The following is a 25,035-nucleotide window of genomic DNA, read 5'->3' on the forward strand; positions in this document are numbered from 1 at the left end:
CCTCCCCCGCCGCGGGCTGCCCGGTTCCGGGCACTTCCGGGGCGGGCTGTCCGCCCCCCCCGCCCCGGCCCTGCAGCACTTCCGGGCTCGGTACATGCGGTGCCCGTTCGCCGTGTTCGGGGTTCCTCAGCGCTTTCGTGCGCTTCTCGCCGCAGCTCGGCACCGCCATGGGCCTCACCCGGCAGTACCTGCGGTACGGGCCGGCCGCGCTCTTCGGGCTGGTGGGCAGCGCTAAGGGTAACGTGGTCTTCGTGGCGCTGCGCGGGGAGCGGGGCCGCTACGTGGCCGTGCCGGCCTGCGAGCACGTCTTCGTGTGGGACACGCGGAAAGGAGAGAAGGTGAGAGCGGGGCCCGGGGTTGTGAGGCGGGGGCACGCACGCTGCTGAGGGGCAGCCACCTGCGGCGTGGCGGGGTGGGGGGGGTCATCTTGTGGTGTGTGGCGGTTTAGGGCCACCCGAAGCAAAGCTGTTTGTGTTACTGAGCTGAAGGGAAGCGCCGCTTCCACAGCTTCCCCGTCCCGCTTTTCTGTAGTCTAAGTACATAGAATCACAGAACAGGGCTGGAAAGGACCTTAAGATCATCCAGTTCTAATCCCCTGCCATGGGCAGGGACTCCTCACTCTAAACCATCCCACCCAAGGCTCCGTCCAACCCGGCCTTGAACACCACCAGGGACGGAGCACTCACAACTTCCCTGGGCAACCCATTCCAGCACCTCACCACCCTCACAGTAAAGAACTTTTTCCTTATATCTAACCTTAACTTCCCCTCTTTCAGTTTAAACCAATCACTCCTTGTCCTATAACTACAGTCCCTGATGAAAAGTCCCTCTCCAGCATCCTTATAGGTCCCCTTCAGATACTGGAAGCTGCTCTGATGTTTCCCCACAGCTTCTCTTCTCCAGGCTGAACAGCCCCAACTTTTGTCTGTGGTGTGAGTGTGCCCTGGTTGATTTTCATTCTTTGATTCTTTGAGATTTGCCTTTGGTATCTCAGTTGAAGAAATCGAATTACTGTTAGAGTGACTGGAAAGCTCTTCCCTGTTTAGTTGGTGACCAGAAAGTTACGGGATAAAATAGGCATGTTGTGGAATTTGTTTTCAGGTTTGGAACTGGCTTCACCTGTGAATGTTGTATCCCATAGGGGTTTGTGAGCTGTAACTGTAAGGACTTTGAAACATGTTGCATCCTGTCAGATTCTGAAGTCATAGCAAGTACTGCTGTCCACTGCTAACTGAATTCAAGATTTGCTTTACAGCCCCTAGAGTGTTGACTGCTCGCATGTTGTTTTGGAGATGTTTTTGTCTTTCTCACTTTCCTGTGTAGCCTATGGAAAAGAGCTCTCTCCTGTACCTGAGAAAGAAAGACCAAGTAAGAGATGATGGGTCAGGAAGGAGCTTTCAGACTTTATAACTGAGCAATGTTCTTTGCTTTCTGGCACTTAAAATGCAGGGGGAGAAATTTCGGCTTTGGAGTTCAAGGACTTGTTCTGCACCAGTTTTCTGTTTGATTATGAGAAATTGCTACCCTTCTGGCTGCTATGTCCCTTGTAAAATGGAGGTAATGACACTGTATTTGGTGCAGGAAGTGGAAAAATGAGCTTCTAAAGTGACAGAAGTGCTCAGTTGGAAGTTCAGTAGAAGAGTACAGTATATACTTTGTGCTGTGTAAGTATCTGGCTCTAACATGTCATTTACCTATATTGTATGTGTTTTGTCTCCTAAAAATTGCAGGTTGTTATCCTTAAGGGTCTTAAGCAGGAGGTCAGTTGTCTCTGCCCCTCTCCAGATGGGTTGCACCTGGCTGTTGGGTATGAAGATGGATCCATCCGTGTCTTCAGCCTCCTAAGTGGAGAAGTGATTATCACTTTCAATGGACACAAGGCTGCAGTTACAGCCATGCAGTATGACCATCTAGGTGGCCGGCTGGTATCTGGCTCAAAGGTGAGGGTTGCATATCTGGAGGACAGCACTTTCATAGAGATGCTCCATGGAGAAGGCTGACCTGCTGTAAAATGTTTGGTATTTTAAGTGGGTTATGTGGCCTCTGCCTATAGGCCACCCCCTTACAGGGCTGGGAGAGCAACTGAGGCTGCAGGGCCGGAGTGGGGTGCCAGTAGAGCTGTTAAAGTGAAGAAGCTTGTGAGTCAGGAATAGTAAAAGGAGCTTTTAACTGGGGTAGAGGTGCATTTATTGCCCTGAATGCACCTTTGGCGAAGGAATGTCACTTGCGTTAATCATCCCTGACATTCAAATTCAGAGGGAGAAAGTGTGCTCCTAGGTAATGTCTCATAGCAGAGATAGATGTTTTGCAGAGACAAATGTCAGGCCCTCAGAGACACTCTTCTCTGTTCCAGGATACAGATATCATTGTGTGGGATGTCATCAATGAGAGCGGTCTGTACCGGCTGAGAGGGCACAAGGATGCTGTCACTCAAGTTCTTTTCTTGAAGGAGAAGAACCTGCTGGTCACCAGGTGAGACAGGCTAAGTGCAGTAGTTGATCAGGAAAGTAGCCATGGTTTTACTTGTAATTTAGGCATCTTTGGTGCTACAGCCATTTGTATTTCCCTTCTTGACTCATGGTATCTCAGACCCACCAGTATGTTAGAGTATGATTTTACCATGTCCACAGATTTCTTAAGTCTGATGTCTGAATACAAATATGGCACACAGAACTGAAATGTTCATTATGTACTTAGCAATTTGTGCTGTTTATCTTGAAGAATTAAGCAGACTTGCCTTCTAAAGGGGTAATTCACACAGCCATAGGACAGAAAAATTGCCTCCTGGTAAGCTGGATTATAGGAATTAATTAAAGATGAGAGATGTTTTTTTGAGTTGGTTTTCAGTTATTCAACATGAGTTGCTAGTGACACTATCCCTTTAATAATAAATGGCTGACAGAAGATACTCAAATACCAGTCAATGATTTCTTTGTTTATCAATAGTCACCTAATAGCTAAATAGAAATCAGTTCAGTGTAAAATTAGAACAAGTTCCTTGTGCCTTTTTTGTTGTTTCCAATGGAAAAAGTAGTATTTTGTTGGTTTGGTAGATGGTGCCTGGTCCTTTATGCAATTTCAGGTCCTTGCAGACCAGCTTTAGAAATGCTTCTTAATTCTAAATTGTGATAAAGAAATCTCAATTTATTTTATTGACAGAGTAGAGATCCTGCTTTTCTTGAAATAAAATGTTGCTTCTTTACTTTATATTGTTTTTTTTTTCCTAAAGAGCTAACTGCAGTCCTTTGTGTACAGTTTTGTTTTGGTGATACTTTCATATGTTCAGTTTACAGGTATCTTTGGATCCTGTGTAACAAAAGAGATGGATTAACAATAAGTGCCACTTGTAATCAGATTTTTTTTCTTGTCCTGAGGGAGCTTACTAATGGAACAAGTTTTCTATTTTGATTTAGTTGAAACTAATTGAGGAAAATGGGCACTAGCAAGGTTACAACCCCCCAAAAAGAGTACTAAATATTGGAAGATGTACTGAGAGAATCTATATAAATGTTCGAATTACTTTTCTTGGGTGCTCTTGTAGAATTGGAGTAGCATAATATGGCCAGAAATGTGTTTTAAGGAAGATCTAATCCTGCAGGGGCTTTGAAGGACTGAAGGAGCTGTAATTCTCTGTGAGGAGGAGCAGTTCCAAATCACTGTTCAGAAAGAAGGTATCTGCTTTCCTTGTAGCCTGGTGAATGCACAGGCATGGCACAGGTTGGGAATGTAGAGGGGAGGTTTTAGAGGCAGCTTTAGAATTGATCAGGACTTTGCACTTACCATTCTCACCCTAAGTAAAGAGTATTGTTCTCACCCTAAATAAGTGAGAAAGGAGGCTGTGTGACAGTTGGGCTTGCAGCTGAATCCAGGGGAGGAAGCAGTTTTCATTGATGTGCTAAATACCTTTATGCAGTACCTTTGTATTGCTGTACTTTGTTCTTCCATAGCTTGAAAATGCAACATCTGAGCAGTTGCTTTGTGAGATGTTGTGGCATGGTTTAGATTGTTTTTGTTCCTGTCACTTTTCTAAGCATGTGAGCTCTGGCAGTCTTTCCTCATGTCTTTTTTCTTTATACTAGCGGCAAAGACACGTTGGTGAAATGGTGGGATCTGGACACCCAGCACTGCTTCAAAACTCTGGTTGGACACCGTACTGAGGTAAAGAGGGTGTGTGGGGAGCTGTTGGGCTGGAGGGATTTAGGATTATATGTCATGGAATCACAGAATGGCTTGGGTTTTAAACGACCTTAAGATCATCTAGTTCCAACCCCTCTGCCTTGGGGAGGGACACCTCACACATGGCTCACTTTGTTCTCTTCCTGCTCTCAGGAGTTTTAAACTGGCACTGTGATACATTTTGTTTGTCATTAGGCTTTAGGGATGAGCAAATGAGAAACTTCCAAACTTTCCATATGCTGTGGGTGACTCCAGTACAGATGTACTTGGAGGAGGTCCTGACTAGATCCAGTCTCCTGTTGGTTGCTGTTTAAATAAATCAATTAAAGATGCTCTGTTGTTACAATAGTTAAAGGAGCCATAAGCCAGTTCCTCACATTGTGCCTCTGGACAGGTCTGGGGGATGGCCTTGATATCTGAAGAGAAGCGTCTGGTCACTGGGAGTGCAGACAGTGAGCTGAGGGTGTGGGATATTGCATACATCCAGGAGGTAAGATACTCCCTCTGTAACCCTTCACAGCCTTGCCCAACTGCTTGTCTTTGGACTAAGATGAGACTGGAACATGTTAGATCTGGTTGATGTTCTGGGAAACTGAGCCAAAGCAATGTCTTTGCTGTTTGAGGGGTCCAGAAGCTGCTCTAGGGATAGACTTTGCTGGTTTTTGTGCTTTGAGCTTTCATGTGGACCTGTGAGCACTTCCAGAACAGGATTTCCAGATCTTGTGTCAGATCTTCCTGCCTTCTGGCTTATGGCTAGAGAAGATCAGTCTTGTGGGTGGATCATAAGCAGGGGAGGACGCAGTGTTTGGTGTCTGCAGACATGCTATAGTCCACTCCTTAGTTGCAGTGCACACTAACCATTTGTTCCTCCAGGGAAATGAAATGTGAGACAGAAACCAGGACACCATAGCTCTTGTGATTCAAGGTATTCCTTATGTTCTTTTTGTCCATGAGCAGGTAAAAGACCCTGATGAGCCAGAATCCAAGAAAAGTAAAGGGTCTTCACCTGGAGCACAAGAAAACACTGAAGAGGATGAGACCCTAGAGTTGGATGAGCATCCTGAGGAAGTAAGCTGTTTTCTATGCTGTCTGTGGGATCTTGTATCTTAACCCCATTTTCATGGTGCTGCTTGCAGAGCCAGCAGGAGTTTTAGAGCTGGTCACACATTGCTTCTCTGTGTTGGGTTTATGCCCCAAGTGTCATATTTAGCCTGCTAGGGAAGTTGTCATAAATCTTGTTTTGCTTCTTAACATTTTCGCCAGCAGCAGTCAGAGTTGTACCATAGCAAAATACAGCATGAGATTTGACTGCAGAAAGCTATTCCCACTTGAGCTGCTGGTGGAGACTTCACTGACTCTGTCTTTCCAGTAGAACTTTCCAGAGTCCTGCTCAGATTTCAGGCTGCATCTAGTTATGGTAGATACTTGACCTTGCTAAATACTTTTTCAACTTCCTCTCCAACTGATTTCCCTCCCTTCAGTCACCTGTTTAAGATTCTGTGTTATCACAACCTCTGCCTCTTCTTACGGAGGAACTGAGCTCTGCTGCTACTGTAGCATAAAAAATCAGCTCTGCCTTTACTGGCAAGCTTCAGTTGTTTAATTGACAGAGCCTGTCAATGACTATTTTCAGCTAAAAAGCAGCAAAAGTTCAGGAGACAAGCTCGTAGCTCACACAATGCTTGTTTTGTCCCTAGGTTATCCTTGCTAGCTGTTCTACCAGGGCCCTGTAGGTTAATTTCCCCCTTTTCCTCTTGACTTCACTTGCCAGTAGATTTCTGAGTTTGTTTGAGAAGCTCACTTGACCTTTCAGACCAGAGTTGTTCTCCTTCTTTCCCTATAGCGCCTTGTAAAGTGCAGCAAAGTTGGATCCATCATGCGGGAAGGGAGAGACCGAGTAGTAACTCTTGCCACAGACCGAACGGGCAAGATTTTGGCCTGCCATGTAAGTAGTGTGGGGTTCTGCTATCAAGCTGTAGGTGAGGCTTGTAGAGACTTTGGGTAATTTCTGTACGACCAGGGCTTTGCATGCCTTTGACTTAATTTGCTGTGTCTTTAGGGAACTGGTGTTGTTCTGGAAGTGTTCTCTGTCCTTTCTGAAGAGGAAATCCGGAAGAAATTGGAAAAGAAAATTAAGAAAGCAAAGAAAAAAGCCAAGTAAGCAGTCTTTCGCATGTTTTTGGAAGCTGTCTGTTTCCAGAGAATTGCTAGAAAAGCCTTTCAGAAGCACGACGCAGTGGTTGAACTCCAAGCTACTTGTTGTTCTCTCTCTGCTAGCTGTTCTGTTCTTGGGTCACTCTTCCTGTGCATCCGTAGTGCTTGTCTGAAAAACACTACTCCCAGAGACTAAGGAAATGCCTCCCTGCAAAAAAAGGTAGTGCATGCAAATGAATGGACATAAAATGGGTTTTTCAGAGCTGCTCACTTCTACCTGATATTTGTATTTACACTGCTTGGTACATCAAAGAAAGTCCTTGATAGAATGTACAGGAAGAGAGTTTTATCTGGGAAGTCAGAGTGACTCTGATACCTCATCTCCTGTTTTACAGCAGACAGAGATAAAAGTGAGAGCTTTCTTAATGTTTAATTCATGTTAAGTGTCTTTCTGGGTATCCTGGCACTTAACAGGGGCCTTAGAGCAGCCCTTTGGAAGAGGTTTGGCTCCAGGGTAGAAACTGAAGCACAGGGCATGTAAATCTGGAGATGGATTTTTGGCAGTGGCTGAGGACTTCATATGAGTGGTAGGACATGAGCAGAAGCTGAACTCCCTCTTGAACACAGCTCTCTGTTGTCTGTTTTAGAATCATAGAATGGTTTGGGTTGGAAAGGACCTTAAGATATCTAGTTCCAACCTCCCTGCCATGGGCAGGAACACCTCACACTAGACCATGTTCCACAAGGCTCTGTCCAACCTGGCCTTGAACACTGACAGGGATGGAGCATTTACCACTTCTTTGGGCAACCTGTGCCAGTGCCTCACCACCCTCATAGTAAAGAACTTCTTCCTTATGTCTAACCTGAACTTCCCCTGTTCCAGTTTGAACCCACCACCCCTTGTCCTGTTGCTCCAGTCCCTGATGAAGAGTCCCTCTTCAGCACCCTTGTAGCCCCACTTCAGCTACTGGAAGCTGCTCTGAGGTCTTCACGCAGCTTCTCTCCTCCAGGCTGAGCAGCCCCAACTTTCTCAGCCTGTCTTCATATGGGAGGTGCTCCAGCCCCTGATTATCCTTGTGACCTCCTCTGGACTTGTTCCAACAGCTCCATGTCCTTCTTATGCTGAGGACACCAGAACTGCACACAGTGCTGCAAGTAGGGTCTCACAAGAGTAGAGTAGAGGGGCAGGATCACCTAATTTGACTCACACTCCTTTTGATGCAGCCCAGCAGATGGGGGCGGTTCTGTGCTCAAGCGCACACTGAAGCTGGCTCATGTTCATTTTCTCATCGACCAGCACCCCCAAGTCCTCTTCTGCAGGGCTGCTCTGAATTTCTTCTCTGCCCAGCCTGTGCCTGGGATTCCCCTGACCCAGATGTAGGGTCTTGCACCTGGCTTGGTTAAACTTCATGAGGTTGGCATTGGCCACCTCTCAAACTTGTCAAGGTCCCTCTGGATCCCATCCCTTCCCTCCAGCATGACAACCGCACAGATTGGTGTCATTGGCAAACTTTCTGAGGGTGCATCAATCCCACTGTCCATGTTGATGGCAAAGATGTTGAACAGAATCAGTCTGAACACTGACCCCTCAGGGACATCTTTCTGGACATTGAGCCATCTTTTGTATTCATTTTTTGTTTTGCATCCATCTTTCTAATGTGCCTTGTTCATATGCTTTGGGTTCAGAAGAGATAGTCTTTTTTTAGAGCAGTTTGTCTCTTTAGTAGTCTGCATACCAGCATGATCTTCACTGTCTCACCCTGTTCTTAAAATGTAGTTAGCCCTGCTGGGTAAGTCGGTTGTTGTTTTCAGCAGGCTAAATGGTTTTCTTGTTATTCACTGTCTCTGTTAAGTTTGTGTTGGCTATTGCTGGCTTATTTGACTCTGATCCATTATCTGACATTCCTAGACGGAACTCTGAAGAGGAGCCTGAAAAGAGTGTGGAGCTGAGCCTGCAGGAGGAGATTCAACGACTGACTAACATCAAAGCTTCTTCTAAAATCAAGTGAGTGGAAAGCCTGTTGTAGAAGCTGAGCTGTGGCTGTGTAGCTACTTGGGAAGAGCTGTGTACAGCTCAATATAGGGAGAGGTAGAAGTTTAACCCTTGACATGTGTTCTGCTTGAAGCTGGGGAGAGGCCTACCATGATCTCCAGTCCATTCACACCTCTTCCAGAAGTGGTCCCCTTCTTACACACCTCTGCGAGTTAGTGTGAACTTGCTTGTGGCATGCACTCTGCCTATATTCCTCTTTCTCAGTTCTTGATATTTGATACATCCTACATTTTGTCTTATTGTCCCTGTGTACAGCACTTTTTCTTTTTTTGGTCCAATTTAACAGGTCATTTGACTTGTTTCTCTCTCCAAAAGGAGAGCTGAAGATCATTCTGCTGCTCCAGAACAACATCATTGAGTCATACAACCTGAACCTGTCAGCACAAGTCCCACAGGCTGTCCGTACATCCAAGATAACCATTGGAGGCCACCGCAGTGATGTCAGGACGTTGGCTTTCAGCTCTGACAACATTGCTGTTCTCTCTGCAGCTGCGGAGTCTGTAAAGATTTGGAACAGGTATGCAGGACCTATTGTGTCACTCCCCTCTGCCCTATAGGTCAGTCTCCCAGGGTTCAGGGATGCTGTCTTCAGATGGGTAGTGATAAGGGGCTGATGGAGAAATATGAAATAGTGAATGAAGTAAAGGAAATAAACAGAAAGCTATTTGGCTTCTTTCCTTCTTAGGAAAACTGAAAAGCTATGGAGCTAAAACTCCATAATTAACTCACGGAGTTTCTTACTGTAAAGCAGCACTGAGGCTGTTTAGTAGCAGGTATGGAAAGATAAATACCTAAACGCAGAGGTAATATATAGCAGTCCAGTATAGACTGTATTTTGTTGCTTTTTTTCCTTTTTAATAACAGGTACTAACCCTGAACTAGCTACTACCTGTTCTTTTGGGAACATGTGGGTTTCTTGGCATTGTATCAGAAGGATGTAGTATTAGACTGAGTAAGCTGCTGTTTTGATCTAGAGGGTTGTCCCAGTGTTTCCTGAGTGCTGTGGATTTCAAGCTCTATTTCCTTTGAGTGTGCTGTCTTATACTTCTTCTTCCTCTCCTGAATGACAGGAGCTGTCCCTGCTCATAACAGCAGGAAGTCATGATGGTGGACTGTGTAACAGCATGTTTTTATGGAAAATGTTCTTAGTGATGTTGGATAGCATTTGCGTCATAGCATGGTGGTGCTGTATCCTCTGGCCCCAGCTGAAAAGACAGCCCTGGGCAGAAGCCACTGTGGAGCATGTCTCAGTGGGACAGACTGTGTGTGTGATAAGAGGTTTTGGGCTTTGCCTTTATCTCCAGAGTGACCTTGCAGTGCATCCGGACAATGGACTGTGAGTACGCGCTTTGCTCGCTCTTTGTCCCAGGAGATCGGCAAGTCATCGTTGGCACCAAGGTAAGCAGTGTGCTTTTGTACTCCAGAAACAGCTTTCATAACATATTTCCAGACTTGGACATTTCCAGACTAGCCAGCTCTGAAAATATGCTATGAAAGTGTCACGAAGGCAGCCTTACAGAAAATACATTGCATCTCTTCGTCTGGAGCATTCCGGTTTAGGTGTAAAAACCTCTCTGACAGTCAGGTTCTGCTCTATTCCCAAACTCCTGATGCAGCTTTTGTGGCTTTTTGAGCTGGGTAGCTTTGGCAAGTCACTGATGGGGATCAGAAGTTTGGGCATCTGTGTGTAACAGCCATCTAATGAAGCTGGCTGCTAGGGAGATGTGTGGCAGGAGTGCTCTTCTGCTGGGAGCTCTCATGTGTCGTCAAGAGGCTGATTAGTCCTCTGTGATATATCTTTCTTCCCAGACAGGGAAGCTGCAGCTGTATGACCTGGCTTCTGGGAGTCTGACAGAGACACTTAATGCTCACGATGGGGCGGTGTGGTCCATCGCTCTTTCACCAGACCAGGTAACTCAGCCACCTGTCTAAATATTATTTGTTGCACATCCTGTCCTGTGTTTGCACTACTGATGAGAGCATAGGATCCCTTCATCCTGGGAGGTGGAGGATGCAGCTGATAGTCTCTAAGAACTTCAAACTGGATACAGGCATGGTTTGCTGAAATACCTCTCTAGCTGTGTGGCACATGTCAGTAAGTCTTTGGGCTGAGTGGAGCCTCATCTTCATCACCTAATCTGGCTTCTGCATGATTGAGAACACTTGGGTTTCTCTGGTGGAGTCTGTGTGTGCAGCAGTACAGACCTTGTGGATGTGTTCTGGCTCTGGAGAGCTTCAGCCCCGTAACCTGCTGCAGTGGCTGATGAACCAGTTTAATTTGCTGCTTGTCTGCTGGATTAACGATCTTGTTAAGCATAGTGAGGTTTTTCCTTTGCGTGGCACTCATCTTGAATGACCAAGTCACCCTTCACATCTAGCTGATGGTCATTAGGGTGAACTTCTGTTCCTGGAGGATGTGTTTTCCAGGCTCTTAGCTCTTGTACTTTTTCAGTTACTGTAGTAATTTTTTTGCTGGTGGCCTCGGGATCTGGGTGCATTGTGTAATAGGGATTACACCAGTGCCAAATGCCCTTTGGGATCCATCCAAGGGCTTAACTAACATTTTTGATCTTAAAGAAAAGGATAATCCCTGACAAGTTAATTTTCCATAAGCTCTTTTCTCCATATTCAGTTCCCTTTCTTTGTTTTATGGAAACTGTAATTACCTGTTTGTTCTGTTGACTGTGCTCACAGTTACCAGGCCTGCCTGTTCTCTCTGTCTGAATGATAGTGTTACATTAGTTTCTTCTGCCTGTATTTCCAAAATTGCTGAGAATGGGAATTGAGAGTTTAGAGAGCCTTCTTTATCAGGCACTGCAGGGATAGGACAAGGGGCGGTGGGTTCAAACTGTAACAGGGGAAGTTCAGGTTAGATATAAGGAAGAAGTTCTTTACTGTGAGGGTGGTGAGGCACTGGCACAGGTTGCCCAAAGAAGTGGTAAATGCTCCATCCCTGGCAGTGTTCAAGGCCAGGCTGGACAAAGCCTTGGGCGACATGGTCTGTGTGAGGTGTCCCTGCCCATGGCAGGGGGGTTGGAACTGGATGGTCTTAACGTCCTTTCTGACCCAAGTAGTTCTATGATTCTGCATTATACTGCTCTGTACAAATCTTGGATTTGGGGAATCTGAACTGTTTATAAATGTCTGATATGGGTAGCTGCATTTTAACAGCTTTTTGAGGGTTTTGGAGCAGTTCTTCGTTACTGTTTTGTAATGTGATTATGGAACATGTTTTTTTCCTGAGCACAACAGGTGATGAATGTTTCCTGAACCCATGTTTACTGAGCATTGCTGTTTAATAGTTCTTATACTAACCTCCCTAACTTACTCTGCTTGGCCTAACTGCCCTAGCTGTAGAAATCTATTTGTGTCTTGTACTCCTTGCATCAATTTTGCTCCATTACCACAGTTCGGGTTCATACTGGTTTCTCTCGGTTTCCACTTTCTTCTTTTTGTTGTATATGCTTATCTTTTCTCATGTTGCACTACTAGAAGCTGGAGTGGTTTTTAGTGGAATCAAAACCATAGCAAGTAATAACCTGCCTGAGATTTGTTTATCCTACAGATTAAAACATAGGGGGTAGATTTTCCCATGTTATTAATGTAAAAGGGATGATGTTGAACTGTTCTTCCTTTAGAAGGCTGTGCTTCTGGGGTAGTGGTGTGAGTGATCTGGTAAGAGTGAGAGGGTCAGCTTGCCCACAATACACAAGCACATCATTACCTACAGCTGAGGTTAATGCTTTCAGGCCCAAAGTTTCAGTCCTTGTCTCCGCATTTGGAGTCTTTGAGGTCCCTGTAAGAGCTTTTGAAATGGTTGTTGTTGCTCAGCCAATGGGTAGTGCATGATCTAACCATAGCAAGTGCTCCTGGTGGTGTCCACTTCATCATTAATAGTGTAGGAATGTGGGACATTCCAAAAACCACCTTGTGTGTTGACAGTTCCTTGCTGTAGAATTTCTCTGTATTACAGCAAAACTAGTTTCAAATATGGTGTTTTTTTTTTTTTGCTTTCCCCTGCAGCATGGCTTTGTGACAGGCGGTGCTGATAAATGTGTCAAGTTCTGGGAGTTTGAGCTTGTGAAGGATGAAAGCAGCATTCAGAAAAGGTGAGAAAATAAACCTTTTGAGACTACGTTCAGCTGCAGTATTCATTGTTGCTGATGGATGCTTTGGCCTTTAGTGTGCACTGTAACAAGTGCCCATGACTTGTATGTGGAACACGTGGAGAAGAGTGTGAGCTCAGTGCTGTTTTGTGAAGGTCTGATCTTTGTTCAGCCACTTCAAGGACATTTGCCACATTCTGATCCCTTGCTTTTGTGGGAGTGTAGCTTCTAATCACACGATGGTCCTCCAGCTCAGAAAGCAGTAAATTTAGCAGTGAAGTGTATCAGCCTGCAGTGCTGTGCCTATTTCTAGGCCTGTCTTGTTGTAATGAGGAATGAGATGCTGTGTGTTAGAATTAAGTTGCTTTCCCAGGGAGCAGTCTGAGAGTTGTATTTTTATCTCTTCCGAACTTGTTTGTTTGGGATAACAACTGTTGGTTTTGTCTTCTTGTTGCCAGGCTTTCTGTGAAACATGTGCGTGTTTTGCAGCTGGATGAAGATGTCCTCTGTGTGAGGTACAGCCCCAACCAGAAGCTGCTGGCTGTCTCCTTACTGGATTGCACTGTGAAAGTTTTCTATGTTGACACACTCAAGGTACCTAACCAAATGGGCTGTGAGGCTGTGCAGAGAGTGATGCAGTTGTAGCCTGATTGGGAATACGTATTGTGGGACACTAGTAGAGAGACCATGCATCCCACTTCAGGTGCCTGTTTGCTAGCAAACCTGTCAGAACATGGCTGGCCAACACTGGGGAGAAGATAGTTTTTCATCTGGGAAGTATTGTGAACCTGTATGTGCAAGGTTCGCTCTAAACCCTGGCAGCATGGTGGTTCTCCAGAGCCGCAAGGCACTGTAAAGATGGGTATGTCACACATGGCATTAAATAGGGCATAGCAGAGGCAAAGCCTGGGAGAGGAGAATCTTCCCTGTGATCAGTGTGTTGTGGGTTTGCGAGTTGTGTATTAGCACATGAATATTAGGGAGTGACACAAGACAGACCAGCACTGACAGACAGGCAAAGAAGAGGAGAGAGGAACTCCATAGGGAGCGGTGATTAGCATCAGTGTTAGCTTAGTTCACTTGAGTACTTCCACCCTCAATTCTGCCATCATGGCAGTGCTAGAAAGACAGCCCTCCTGAGGCACAACAGAGCTAGCCTGGAGCTTGAGATTTGCACACATCTCTACCCAGCACGTCTAACTGAGACACCTTTCTTCTGCTTCAGTTTTTCCTCTCTCTGTATGGACACAAGCTGCCAGTGCTGTGTATGGACATCTCCTATGTAAGTATCATTAGGGCTGTGTGTTAGGTGGGACTGTGATGATACTAATGACTGCAAGAACCTCTGCTGGCAGCCAGGCCTCTAGGATAGTTCTTTCTTGTCACCTCCTTGCTCTGACTTAGCAGTTTCTTAATGGGACGCAGCAAGCCCCTCCTTATCCTGCAGTTCTGTGCTCACCAGGAGGGTCACTGAGGGTCATGACAGAATTGACCAGGGCGTTCTATCAGCAAGTGGAAATCAAAAGGCTGTGGTGGTTCCCTACACTCATCTTAAGAGGTACAGCTTGCTCTCTGCTGAAGTTACTGACTCTGAGAGGAGCTTGAATTCTTTGGTAGTGTGAGCAGAGAGCAGGTGCTGAGGTGGAGCAGCCTCCTCATGCCTGCTCATTGTTGGGCTGTATCTTGTTCTGGGGTGTCCTTGGGAGGAGGCTTATCGGAAGCCAAAAATGTCAAGATAAAGCTAAGGTCTTAAATGCCTCCAGAGGTTCAGAAGAGAGGCAGGGTGCTGTCAGTGGGCTGTGCTAGTAGCACAGGCATGGGCCACCCTGGCGAGAAGTGATGGAGGAATTGAGGGGAGCATGTTTCGGGAGCCAGGTATCTGTATATTCAGCAGTTCTTAGTCACTGGTTCAGCAGTAATTCTTAATGGGGCTGCCAGCCAGTTCCCCCACACCTTCCTCTCTGTTGCTCTGTAGGATGGGACTCTAATTGCAACTGGCTCAGCTGACAGGAATGTGAAGATCTGGGGCTTGGATTTTGGCGACTGTCACCGCTCTCTCTTTGCCCATGATGACAGGTCAGTCAAATTTTACAGCACCTCAGGGATTGATCATCAGGGATTGATACATCATACAGGGATTGTGATCCAGCAATACCCCTTTTGTCCAGCATAATGTGGGGGTAGGTCTGCAGTGTTCCCCAAGTGGGTGAATTTGAGCCTTTTTCCCTTTCAGTGTGATGTATCTGCAGTTTGTGGCGAAATCCCATCTCTTCTTCACAGCTGGGAAGGACAGCAAGATTAAGCAGTGGGATGCAGATAAATTTGAGCACATCCAGACACTGGAGGTAGGAAGTTTTAGAGACTGTTGGAAGCAAGCATTATTCCTTTATGAGCAGCACTTGCCTCAGGAGTGGGAGCTGGGTGGTCTTCTTGTCTAACCTCTTCTGTTTGCCACACAGGGGCATCACAAGGAAGTTTGGTGTTTGGCACTCAGTCCCAATGGAGACTATGTGGTGTCGGCATCCCATGACAAGTCCCTGCGCCTCTGGGAAAGGACAAGGGAGCCACTTGTTTTGGAAGAGGAGAGGGAGATGGTGAGAGTTGCATTCTTCCTGCCAAAGACAACTGTTTTCTCTTTGCTTTTCACTGTGGAGGAATCTGGTTCCACACTTGGCAGGTTGCTCACTGCTAACCACATCCTGGTGTCCAGGTGCCCAGGGTTGACTGGCATGTTTTGCATGATGGGACTGTGCCCCGAGCTGTCTAGAGAGAGCACTGCAGATGCTGTAGGTGCTTGCTTGCCTGCTGCATTGCAGATACCTGGCTGACTTGCTGTCTGCTTTGCTTCTCTCTTGCTTCTCAGACTTTGCTCTAGAGCTATGTTTTTCAACAGGTCAGTTGGCTACCTTCTCTTATTCTCTTGTGCTCCTTTCAATGTGGGTGCTTTGTAGGCAGTTCAGCAGGTGGCTGTTGTGGAGTGATGGAGAGCACTGCTCCTGTTAAATGCAGTTTGTTTTGTTTTCCACTTTTCCAACAATGACAGGTCCATTCTATCTTAGAGGCAGGCCCCAAAGCTCAGGGAGGATGGAATAAGCCCCTTCTACTCTATTTTAAGCATATATTAATGTAGTATATATGTATGTGAATCATAGACTTGCAGAAAGACTTCAGTATGATGGAAACACTGTTGTCAAGAGTCCAGTCCAACCCCTTGCTCACCACAGGATCACCTTGAAGCTGTATCAGATTGGTCAGAGACTTGCCACCTGAGGTGACCCATCGGCAGTATCTTGAATGCCCAGTGGCTGGTGTGCTAGGAACGGCGATGGTAAAAGGCGAGCAGAGACAGCTCTTTTTCCAGATGCCAGAAAAGTGTCATTTGAGTCAAGTTTGAGAAACAAGATGGGCATGAATACACCAGTAGTGAATTACACACAGATGGGGCCCTATTGACGTGAGGGGTGCCAGACAGGAGACTCTTTCCTCTTGCAGGCTAGGATAACCCTGGGACTTTTCTATGCTTCTCTGTGTTGTGTGCCAGGTGGAAGGTCTGGTGCTGAATTGCTGTTTCTCCATCTCAGCTTGGTGGCCTGTCTATGGGCTATTCCTGTATCCAGAGCAGAGACCTTCATTTCTCTCAGTCTGGGAGATTCCAGAGCAATCTGTGGGGCTGGGATCAGGGACAAGTGGGTATTTTGCAGTGTTGTTGTTGATCCCTGCTGATTTGTCCTGGTTCTGCAACAAGCTGCATGAAGGTGCAGGTTCCGTTGCTCAACTAGTCTGGAAGGGACTTGTGCCCTTGCTTGCTGCCTGCTCACCTCTGTTAATACATTGTGTTCTCCTCCACTGTAGGAACGCGAAGCTGAATATGAAGAGAGTGTGGCGAAGGAAGAGCAGCCTGTGGTGAGTTGCAGTGAGTGTGTCAGTCTGACTGTACAGATGCTGGAATAACTACTTCTGTAAGAAGCATAGAAGAGGTGTCGGAGAGGACTGGTAATCTCACTGCTTTGAGGAGGTGCTGGGGGGAAGGTGCTGATGAAGCTGTAGTTGACCCAAGACGCAGTTGACTCTGATACTTCACAGACACAACTTCAGGAGAGTGTGTGGAGCTGGCCAAACACACAGTAGCTGTGGACACTGAAACCTTGCTGTGCTGTAGGCCTTGCTCTCTCCAATGTCCAGGTCCACACCAGCTCTGTACCATGGCTGCCTTCTGACTCTGCTTCCAGCTCCATGTAACACAGGATTGGTGGGGGAGCCTAATCACTCTTGCTTAGGTGCTTGGGTTGTGCTGCTGGTTGTATTACTCAGCCTCTGTTGGCAGAACAAGAGCTGTGTTTACCTACCTCCCAGAACATACTAATGCACAGCACCTCTGGTCCTCAGAAGAGTTATGCGCTTGGCAAGTACAGTATTTCCCCAGATAAACCACCAGTTTAGGGAATGGGTCTGTTTTTCTTAATGTGGATTGTGGTGGGATGCAGACTCTATTTTGTAGGTGGCTGGAGAGACACAAGGAGAGACGGGGCTCGCAGGAAAGAAGACCATTGAAACCATCAAAGCGGTAAGATTGTGTGGGTCTGCCAGCACTGCTTTGTGCCTCAGCAGTCTCTCGAGGGTTGGAGCATCAGTTTGAAAGAGTAACCTGTGCTGTCACATAAGGGCAGTTTACCACGCCTGCAAGAGCAGTCTGTCCTGCTCCATGGCCCACAGGGAAGGGTCTGACTCTGGAGAGTCTGGCACCAGGAATTCTCCCCAGACCTCTCCAGGGAACACGTGAGGTTCCTGTAGCTGCAGCTTTCTCTGCTTGTCATGTGTGGGACAGATGGGGCTGCTCTTGCCCATTGGGGTCCCAAAAAGAACACAAGGCAGCTGGGATGCTCTCTGGGCTCCAGGTGACTCCCCAAAGGGCTGCTCAGTCTTGTGGGCATCTGTGGAAGGTAGAAATGTATTGCAGTGCCTGGGGCAGAAGGTGTACCAGGAAGGTGTGGGGATGGGTAATTTCATGGCACAGATTTCAACAGTCTGGCACTCGTAAATACAGAAAAGATCCTTAATGTGAGTAGTCCAAATGGTCTGACCCTGACTTTGCCTTTGAAAGGTGTGATGCTTGAGTAGGGGGTGGGAGTTCAGTGTCAAGGCAACATTGAAGCTGCAGCAGAGAGCACCGAGGGCAGTGAGGAAAATCACAGAAAGCTTTTGGTTGGAAAGTACCTTAAGATCATCCAGTGCCAACCCCCTGCCATGGGCAGGGGTGCCTCACCCTAGACCATGTCACCCAAAGCTCTGTCCAGCCTCGCCTTGAACACTGACAGGGATGGAGCATTCACCACTTCTCTGGGCAACCTGTTCCAGGGGCTCACCACCCTCACAGTAAAGAACTTCTTCCTTATATCTAACCTGAACTTCCCCTGTTAAAGTTTGAACCCATCACCCCTTGTTGTATTGCTCCAGTCCCTGATGAAGAGTCCCTCCCCAGCATCCCTGTAGGCCCCCTTCAGATACTGAAAGCTGCTATGAGGTCTCCACACAGTTTCTCTTCTCCAGGCTGAACAGCCCCGACTTTCTCAGCCTGTCCCCTATGGGAGGTGTTTCAGCCCCTGATCGTCCTCATGGCCTTCTCTGGACTTGCTCCAGCAGTTCCATGTCCTTTTTATGCTGAGGACACCAGAACTGCACATGGCGCTGCAAGTGCGGTCTCACAAGAGCAGAGTAGAGGGACAGGATCATCTCCTTCGACCTGCTGGTCACGCTTCTTTTTTGGTGCAGATCGTGTTCTGACATCTTCAGGACATGATTGATGTTCTCAGAGTAGTGGTGCAGTCTGGAGCAGAGGTTACCTTTCTGAAGGAGATGTCTGTGATTCTCCACATCAGTCTCTCTCCTTCCACCTCCATTTGTCCAGTTGGACTTGAGATTTGCTTTGGCTTCTCTGGTGTCACTGATGTGCTGTTCCTCTGCTGCACAGGCTGAGCAGATCATGGAAGCTATTGAGCTGTACAGAGAAGAGATGGCAAAACTGAAGGAGCACAAGGCCATATGCAAAGCTGCAGGAAAAGAGGTAAAAGACTGAGGAATGTGCCAGTCCCAAGGGTGCTGGGTGAATCCTTCCAACTCAGCATGCAGATAAAATCAGAACAGCTGGAAGTAGCCGAGATTTGCTGAAAGCTTTTGGAGAACAAAATGGCGCTGCTTTGGGCATGGCTGGTGGGGTGTTCTTTCCAGCGATCTTTGTTTCAAGTCACAGTAGGATGTAAGATGGGTGTTTTTGTTATTGGGGGAGCATGCTGCTGCAAATTCATCTCAAAGCCTATTCTTTGCCTTCAGCTCAACATACCACACCCCTAATTTTGCAGGGAATCAGTGGGAAAAGTGACAGTGAAGAAGTGGAAGAAGATTCATGCATGTTTGAGTTAACCTCATTCTCAGATGTGTATAGCTATCTAAATGAGGCTTCATCGATGTTCTGGGGAGGGTGGAGGTGAAACTGCAGGAAGATTCTTGATAAAAGCTCTCATTACTGCAGATTAAAGTTTTCTCTGTGAAAATGCATTTGTACACGTATATCTATCTCATTCTAACCCATTCTGTGTCTCCAGATTCCCCTTCCTGTCAATCCCATCCTCCGTGCCTATGGAAATATTACAGTAAGTGGAATGCCCACTGGCTGTGGCCCATTCACAATTGGAGTGGGGCTGGTTCATTTGCAGGCTGAGCCAAAACACTGGGTTGCTGTGGACTAACTGCTTGGTTCAATTTGAAGTGAAAACTCATCACTTCTGCTTGTGCAAAGTGAACACAATTTGGGGGTTTTGTGGTGGTGGTTTGGGGTATTTTTTTTAATATCCTGGAGGTGTTACAAACGTTTCACCCCATCAGGGTTAAACGTAACCGTGATGGTAGCTGTGACCTTATCATGGACCTTACCATGAGCTAGCAGTTGACAGTATTCTCCAAAATGTGGGAAAGCTAGCTCAAACCCTTCCTGTGCCTGCTGCCAGGAGGGCGCAGTTGCCATGATATAGCATACTCTAGAGGAGCTGTGCCATGTTACTCAAAATACCTGAGTATTCCTGGGAATGCATGATGGAATACCCATATCACTGTGCCTCCCACCCTGTGACAGCAATAAACACTTAGCCAGAGACATTCCCTCCCTTCCTCTGTAAACAGAGGCATATTTAATTGCAAGTGGAATAGATTGAAGAGGGGTGAATGAAATCCTATGGCTCAGTAGCTAGCAAATTCTTTGGAAGCAGGTAATGTTTAATAGAATCTTACTGTTCAAAGAAGGGGATTTGAACCTGTTTCCAAAGCCTTGGAAGAATGTGCTAGTCTACTGGGTAAAAACATTAGCCACAAGTTATGACATGTCCTGTTAGCTGGTGAATTGACCGTGATGACCATTCAGTATGTCAGACCATGAACAGAAAGACTTCATGTACCGACAGTCACTTACCCTTTTTCTTGGGAGAGATACTGCTTGGGGAGCACATACCTGCTTTGTTGCCTTGACTCAAGAAGTGGGAGCTGGAACCTCATGAAGGTTTCCTGACCCTAAATCACTGCCTGTGCAGTTGTAACCACAGCAGGGCAGCTCTGAGCAAGGCAGGGCTATGTGGTAGCTGCCCAGGCTTATTTCTGTGGCATTGGAACAGCAGTTACTGATTCTGTTTTGGTTTTCCTGGTTTATTGCAATGTGTACTCCTGGACTGCATTTTGAATTACCTTTAAGAAGATCCTTGTTTTTTTCATTCTCACCACCTCTGAGGAGTATGTCAATGCCAGATGGAACAGCCTTTTGTCTTCCTTCTAAATACCTGTAACCACCTTATAAGAGCCCTTCTGCCCCCTCCCCTGTGAATATAATTACAAGTCGAATAGACTGAATTGAAGTGAACGAAATCCTATGAATTAGTAGTCAGGCACTTTACTATGGCAATTCTCAGCTCTGCTCTGCATCTGCCCAACACTTTAAGCAGATCAGCAGGAATTCAGTCTTTGGGAGATGAGTTTGTGTAAGGTTTTATCTCTGTAATTTGTCTGTTTCACCAGGCTTTTCATTCCAGGTTGTACAGGATCCACTGAATTGCATATGAGATGATTTAGCTGCTTGAATATAAACTTCAATTTTCACAATATTCTTTACCAGTTTGGGATATCTGGGAAGACTGGGTTATGTTATGGGGAGGGAGAACTTCTCAGACTGATCGAAGCCGAAGGAGTTTCCTCTTTGCTATAGTCAGACTGATAACGTTCATCTCAAGATGTGATTGCATGTTTGTAACTGGGTGAAACAGACCTTAAGGCACATGTTTGTCCTGGAATGTTTTTTGGTATGCAGAGCTGATTCTTTCCTCTGTTACAGCCTTCTGCATACGTGCTAGAAGTTTTCAAGAAGGTCAAGTCGAGGTGAGTCCTGAGAGCCTTATCGGTAAACAGCTTTGTGACCAAGTATTGCATTTCTGGGCCTGGGACTGGCTGGGGTCCTGGAATGGTCTCTCATGCTGGGTTTGGGCAGTGCTAGAGAGTCTTGAGTTCTGTTCCTGGCAGCCTCATGCATAGAATTGGGAAATGGAGATTGTTACTTCCATGGGGAGTGCTGGATGGAGCTTGTATACGAGAGCTGGCTGCTTGGAAGTGCACATTTATGTGAAGAGCAGCTTGGGGATGCTGAGGAGGGAAGGTTGTGTGCCTGCTTCCTGACCCAGAAGGTATCTGCTGACCTGGGCTGTAGTCTGTGAAGGTGCACTGTGCTTTGTGGGCGATCAAAGAGCAGCAGTCTTGTTTAGCACAGCTTATGTACCAGAACCTACCTATACAGAACTGCTTGCTGCTCATCTGTAGCAGTGCAGTGGCTGAGGCTAATGCTTCTGTTCCTTTGCTTTCTCCTCAGTGAGCTGGAAGAGTCTCTCCTGGTGCTGCCCTTCTCCTATGTCCCTGACCTGCTCAAACTGTTCAATGAATATATTCACCTTGGCTCAGATATTGAACTCCTGTGCCGAGCTCTCCTCTTCCTGCTCAAGTGAGTCTTTCGTCTGCCCAGATGGATCTGTTACTGTCAGTTTGGTTGCTGTTGCTGTCCAGAACCTGAACCTGAGACAGCCATAACAGGACTCTGATCAGTAGTGGGCTTTCTCTTATATCTGGGTCTGAAGCTCTTGGGAAGCATTGTTGGGAATAAGGATGTGGTCTTTGCAGGAGGTAAGGAATCACTGCAGCTGCAGCAAACAGTGTGTGGGAATGGACTGACTGGATGCAGGATGTTGACATGCCCGGATGGGGTTGCTGGTCCTGGTCCCTGAAGTTCATTGTATAAAGATCTTGCATCAAGGCACTGTTGACTGGCACAGGGTCATTGCAGAGCCTGTGTCCTCAGAGAGTGCCTGACAGAGAACTTCCCCTTGAAACACTTAAGAGAAGCTTCAGAAAATAGCTTTTCCAGGTCAATCTATCTATGCCTGGCTGGCCTAACTTGAGAAAAATCCTATGTCCAGAACACGCAGAGGCTCAGGTGAGGGCTTTCTGATGTTTCCAACAATAATGCTGCAATACATCACTGCCTGTTTTGTTCCCAGGATACATTTTGGACAGATCACAGGCAACCACATGCTGGTGACTGTAATAGAAAGCCTGAAGAAAACCACCATCTCCAGAGTCAGTGAGGCCCGGGTGAGTGTTGCACCCTCCCCCTGGGATCTGGAATAAGAGGATGGACTGGTGTCTGGGAGTGTGTGTTGTCTGTGATGTCCAGTGGGAAAGTTGTTTGGGGGTCTGAGCCCATTTTGCCTTCCTCTGCTGCAAACAGGCTGCCTTTTCATTATGTTCTCCTGATGTGTGAGCCTGCCCAGTGATGAGCCTGCACTTGTGCTCCCTCATTTACTCTTGAATTTGTTTGAGTATTTGGCTTGCTAGTTTCTTAATATATTGGAGGTAAATAAACTATTTCTCTTGGGCTACTAATATCACAAATGATGCAAACTAGTGCCTGTCAGCATCTTGTCTTTCAGTGAATACAGTGGATTATAGCTGTTGTTGAGAGAACTGGGGGGAGCAAGGTGCAGGACTGACTGTTTTCCTACTCAGCTAAAGTTTACATGTAAAGAATGCTGGTTTATTTAAATCTTTTGTCTATTTTGCTTTCATCATTTCTTAGTAGAGGGTGGCCAGTGCAGGACCCTCTGCCCCCAGACAAGCTTGTTATGTGCCCAACAGTGTGGTGCTGGTCTGTTTGCAGGATGTGCTGGGATTCAACATGGCAGGACTTCAGTACCTGAAGAGGGAGATTGAGGCCAAGGATGAGGTGACATTTTTTGCTGATGCTACTGACCGTTTTGAGGAGAAGAGGAGGAAGAGGAAGAAGAAGGAGAAGATGATTCTTGCAGTGCTTTAGCATCTGCTGCCCAAGACCCAGAGCAGCTGGATGGGGTCATGCAGCCTCAGTACTGGCCCTGGAAGTTTTCTTGTGGCTGAATAGCTGTCATGATGTCTGCTGACTGGGACAAAGCCTGTCTGCTCCCCATGTGGTATAGCCCAGCATATAACCCCAGCTCAGAACGGTTGTCTCTGAAATGAGCTCTCTGTAGGCTGCTGCAAATGCATGCACATGAACTGTTTCTGAGCTGGCTGTGTGAAATGGAGGTGATTTCTCCTCCATTTCAGAAGAGTTCAGCTCATTCTGACAGTGTGGTCTCAACAGAGTGAATCCTGCATATGGAGTGCTGGGGAGACCATGCCCTGGCTGGGGAAGGCAGCTCGCAGGATTTCGTGCTGCTTTGACACCTACTGGTGGTTTGTGGCAGTGCTCAGAGCCTCTGGGCAAAGCTACGTGACCTCTGCGCAAGTATGAGAACTTGATCTGCAGCCACTCACTTCTTGATGGGATGGGGAGACATGGCTGCACTCTATTAAAGGCATATTTATATATGCTTTATGAAACACCTTTTGTTCGTGGAGTTTTGTCCTGTTACTTCTCTGTAAAGCCTCAACTGCCTTGCCTTATGTGCCAGTCTCGAAGGGGCTTTTTTATTCTGAGGATAAAATCTGTGGGAGCAAATGAAAGGGCTGCCATCCAGGCGTGTGGTATTCCTTACAGTTGGCGGGCTGAGTATGAGAAGCCTGGGTTGTTTGCATTGTATTTGCTCCAGTTTTCAGAAATTGCAGTGAATTGTTGCAGTGTTGTACCTGTCCTGTATCAGATAAAAGGATATATTTTCACGGCAGGGTGTGGTGGGGCAGGATAGAGTGAGCAAGGCTCTGCTGCTGGTAAGTTACTAGTTTGTGGTACATGCTGTCTTTTTTTACCAGTAATCACTGGTTTGGTGGATGTTGTAGGGGCTGCTTCTGAGTAGCTTTCTGACTTCTGGACTTCTGTGTCTGAGTTGGGTACTCAGAGCAAGACTTCTTTCTAACTTGAGCTTCATGTGGACTTCTAATTGCATCCCAATTGTTCCTGTCTTTGACTTTGGTTTTCTGTTACTAGGAATTACACACAAGGCAAACAATTCACTTGGTCAGTCTCTTGGCAGCACCTCAGGTGTAATAACCATGCCTATCAGAATAACTGTTGTAGTAATTTACTATGTCAGGGGGCTGATGGTTCACTTTTCACTTGCTGCTTTAGAGTCTGGGTAACTTGCAGCAGCACCAGGATTTGGGTCTCGCAGTCTTTATGGGAATAGCAGTCTCCATACAGTTGTCTAACAGTTGTTTCTGGGTGCCCCTATGACTTTGTATTTGTCCAGATATGGATGAAACTTGTTACAAAACAGCTCCATTCAGACATGTCTCCATCCTGACCTATTCTGTTCCATTCCATTGTATTCTGCTCTATTTATTTGTTTCTCCCAAAGGAGGCCCTCAGCAGTCGGAGGGAGAGGAGACTCTAGGATGATGAATTGTGTTGGTAACTTCACATCTTCAGCTGCTGCTGAAATGTGCTAGTCCACCAGGAAACAAAAGGGTTACAGATGGAGGGGTGGCTTCAGCAGTGGACATTCAGCAGCGGTGGCTGAGGAAAGAGATACCAAAATCAGGTACCACAAGGGGAAGGCTGACTCTATGCCTCTGTGTGATGTGCTGTGTTTACCTTCATGCCAGGGTTATAAATGTTACAGAACCTATGTAAGGAGCTGCTGTGGGATGATCCTCTGGGAGGTCTGGAAGGAAAAAGATGATCAATTGCACACAAATTGAGGGACCAATGACAAGGATGTAGATGGTGGTATAGAAGAGACACTTGGGATGCAGTCATCTTCTCATGATGATGACTGGTATCTCCTCTGACCTAAGTTGGAAGAGGTGGAATTCCTTCACCTTTGTGCTGTTACTGGGATTTGGGCAGAATCCTTGGAAGAAAAGGTCTTTGTGATGGTAGGCATCAGTTCTCTCTCCACTGGTGCTGACACAGGCTTCCCCATTGAGCTTGCTCTCTGATTTCTGCCACTTGTGACCAGTCTGTCCTGGCAGCAGTGGCCTCAGTGCCCAGAATGCACTCCCAAGGGACTGATGGAGGAGACTATGGCTGCCTGTAGAAACCTGAAAAGC

At 46.6% G+C, this 25,035-nt stretch overlaps 2 protein-coding genes across 2 annotated transcripts in view; one reads left to right on the forward strand and one right to left on the reverse strand.

Annotated features, from left to right (window-relative positions):
* The window catches only part of NAA50 (N-alpha-acetyltransferase 50, NatE catalytic subunit), a 209,607-nt gene that overhangs the window by 154,064 nt on the left and 30,508 nt on the right, over positions 1-25,035 (reverse strand). The gene's annotated exons all lie outside the window — the stretch shown is intronic.
* On the forward strand, positions 78-23,427 carry WDR3 (WD repeat domain 3). The gene is made up of 26 exons (XM_065676158.1): positions 78-338; positions 1,731-1,940; positions 2,354-2,472; positions 4,080-4,158; positions 4,571-4,666; positions 5,134-5,244; positions 6,020-6,121; positions 6,236-6,333; positions 8,240-8,335; positions 8,670-8,900; positions 9,688-9,781; positions 10,193-10,294; positions 12,407-12,492; positions 12,948-13,083; positions 13,715-13,771; positions 14,465-14,565; positions 14,723-14,834; positions 14,949-15,083; positions 16,342-16,392; positions 16,988-17,053; positions 18,458-18,550; positions 19,089-19,136; positions 20,858-20,901; positions 21,386-21,514; positions 22,068-22,161; positions 22,727-23,427. Exons 1-26 carry the CDS (start codon positions 168-170, stop codon positions 22,880-22,882), a joined length of 2,817 nt encoding a protein of 938 aa, XP_065532230.1. The 5' UTR covers positions 78-167; the 3' UTR covers positions 22,883-23,427.

The sequence above is a fragment of the Lathamus discolor genome, chromosome 4, assembly GCF_037157495.1.
Source record: "Lathamus discolor isolate bLatDis1 chromosome 4, bLatDis1.hap1, whole genome shotgun sequence".
In the NCBI taxonomy this organism is placed as follows: Eukaryota; Metazoa; Chordata; class Aves; order Psittaciformes; family Psittacidae; genus Lathamus; species Lathamus discolor.

Coding starts and splice junctions, on each gene's coding strand:
- WDR3 (XM_065676158.1), top strand. CDS start 168: ATGGGCCTCACCCGGCAGTACCTGCGGTACGGGCCGGCCGCGCTCTTC. Junction 14,566..14,722: donor CTCTTTGCCCATGATGACAG/GTCAGTCAAATT, acceptor TTTCCCTTTCAG/TGTGATGTATCTGCAGTTTG. Junction 18,551..19,088: donor GCAAAGCTGCAGGAAAAGAG/GTAAAAGACTGA, acceptor CTGTGTCTCCAG/ATTCCCCTTCCTGTCAATCC.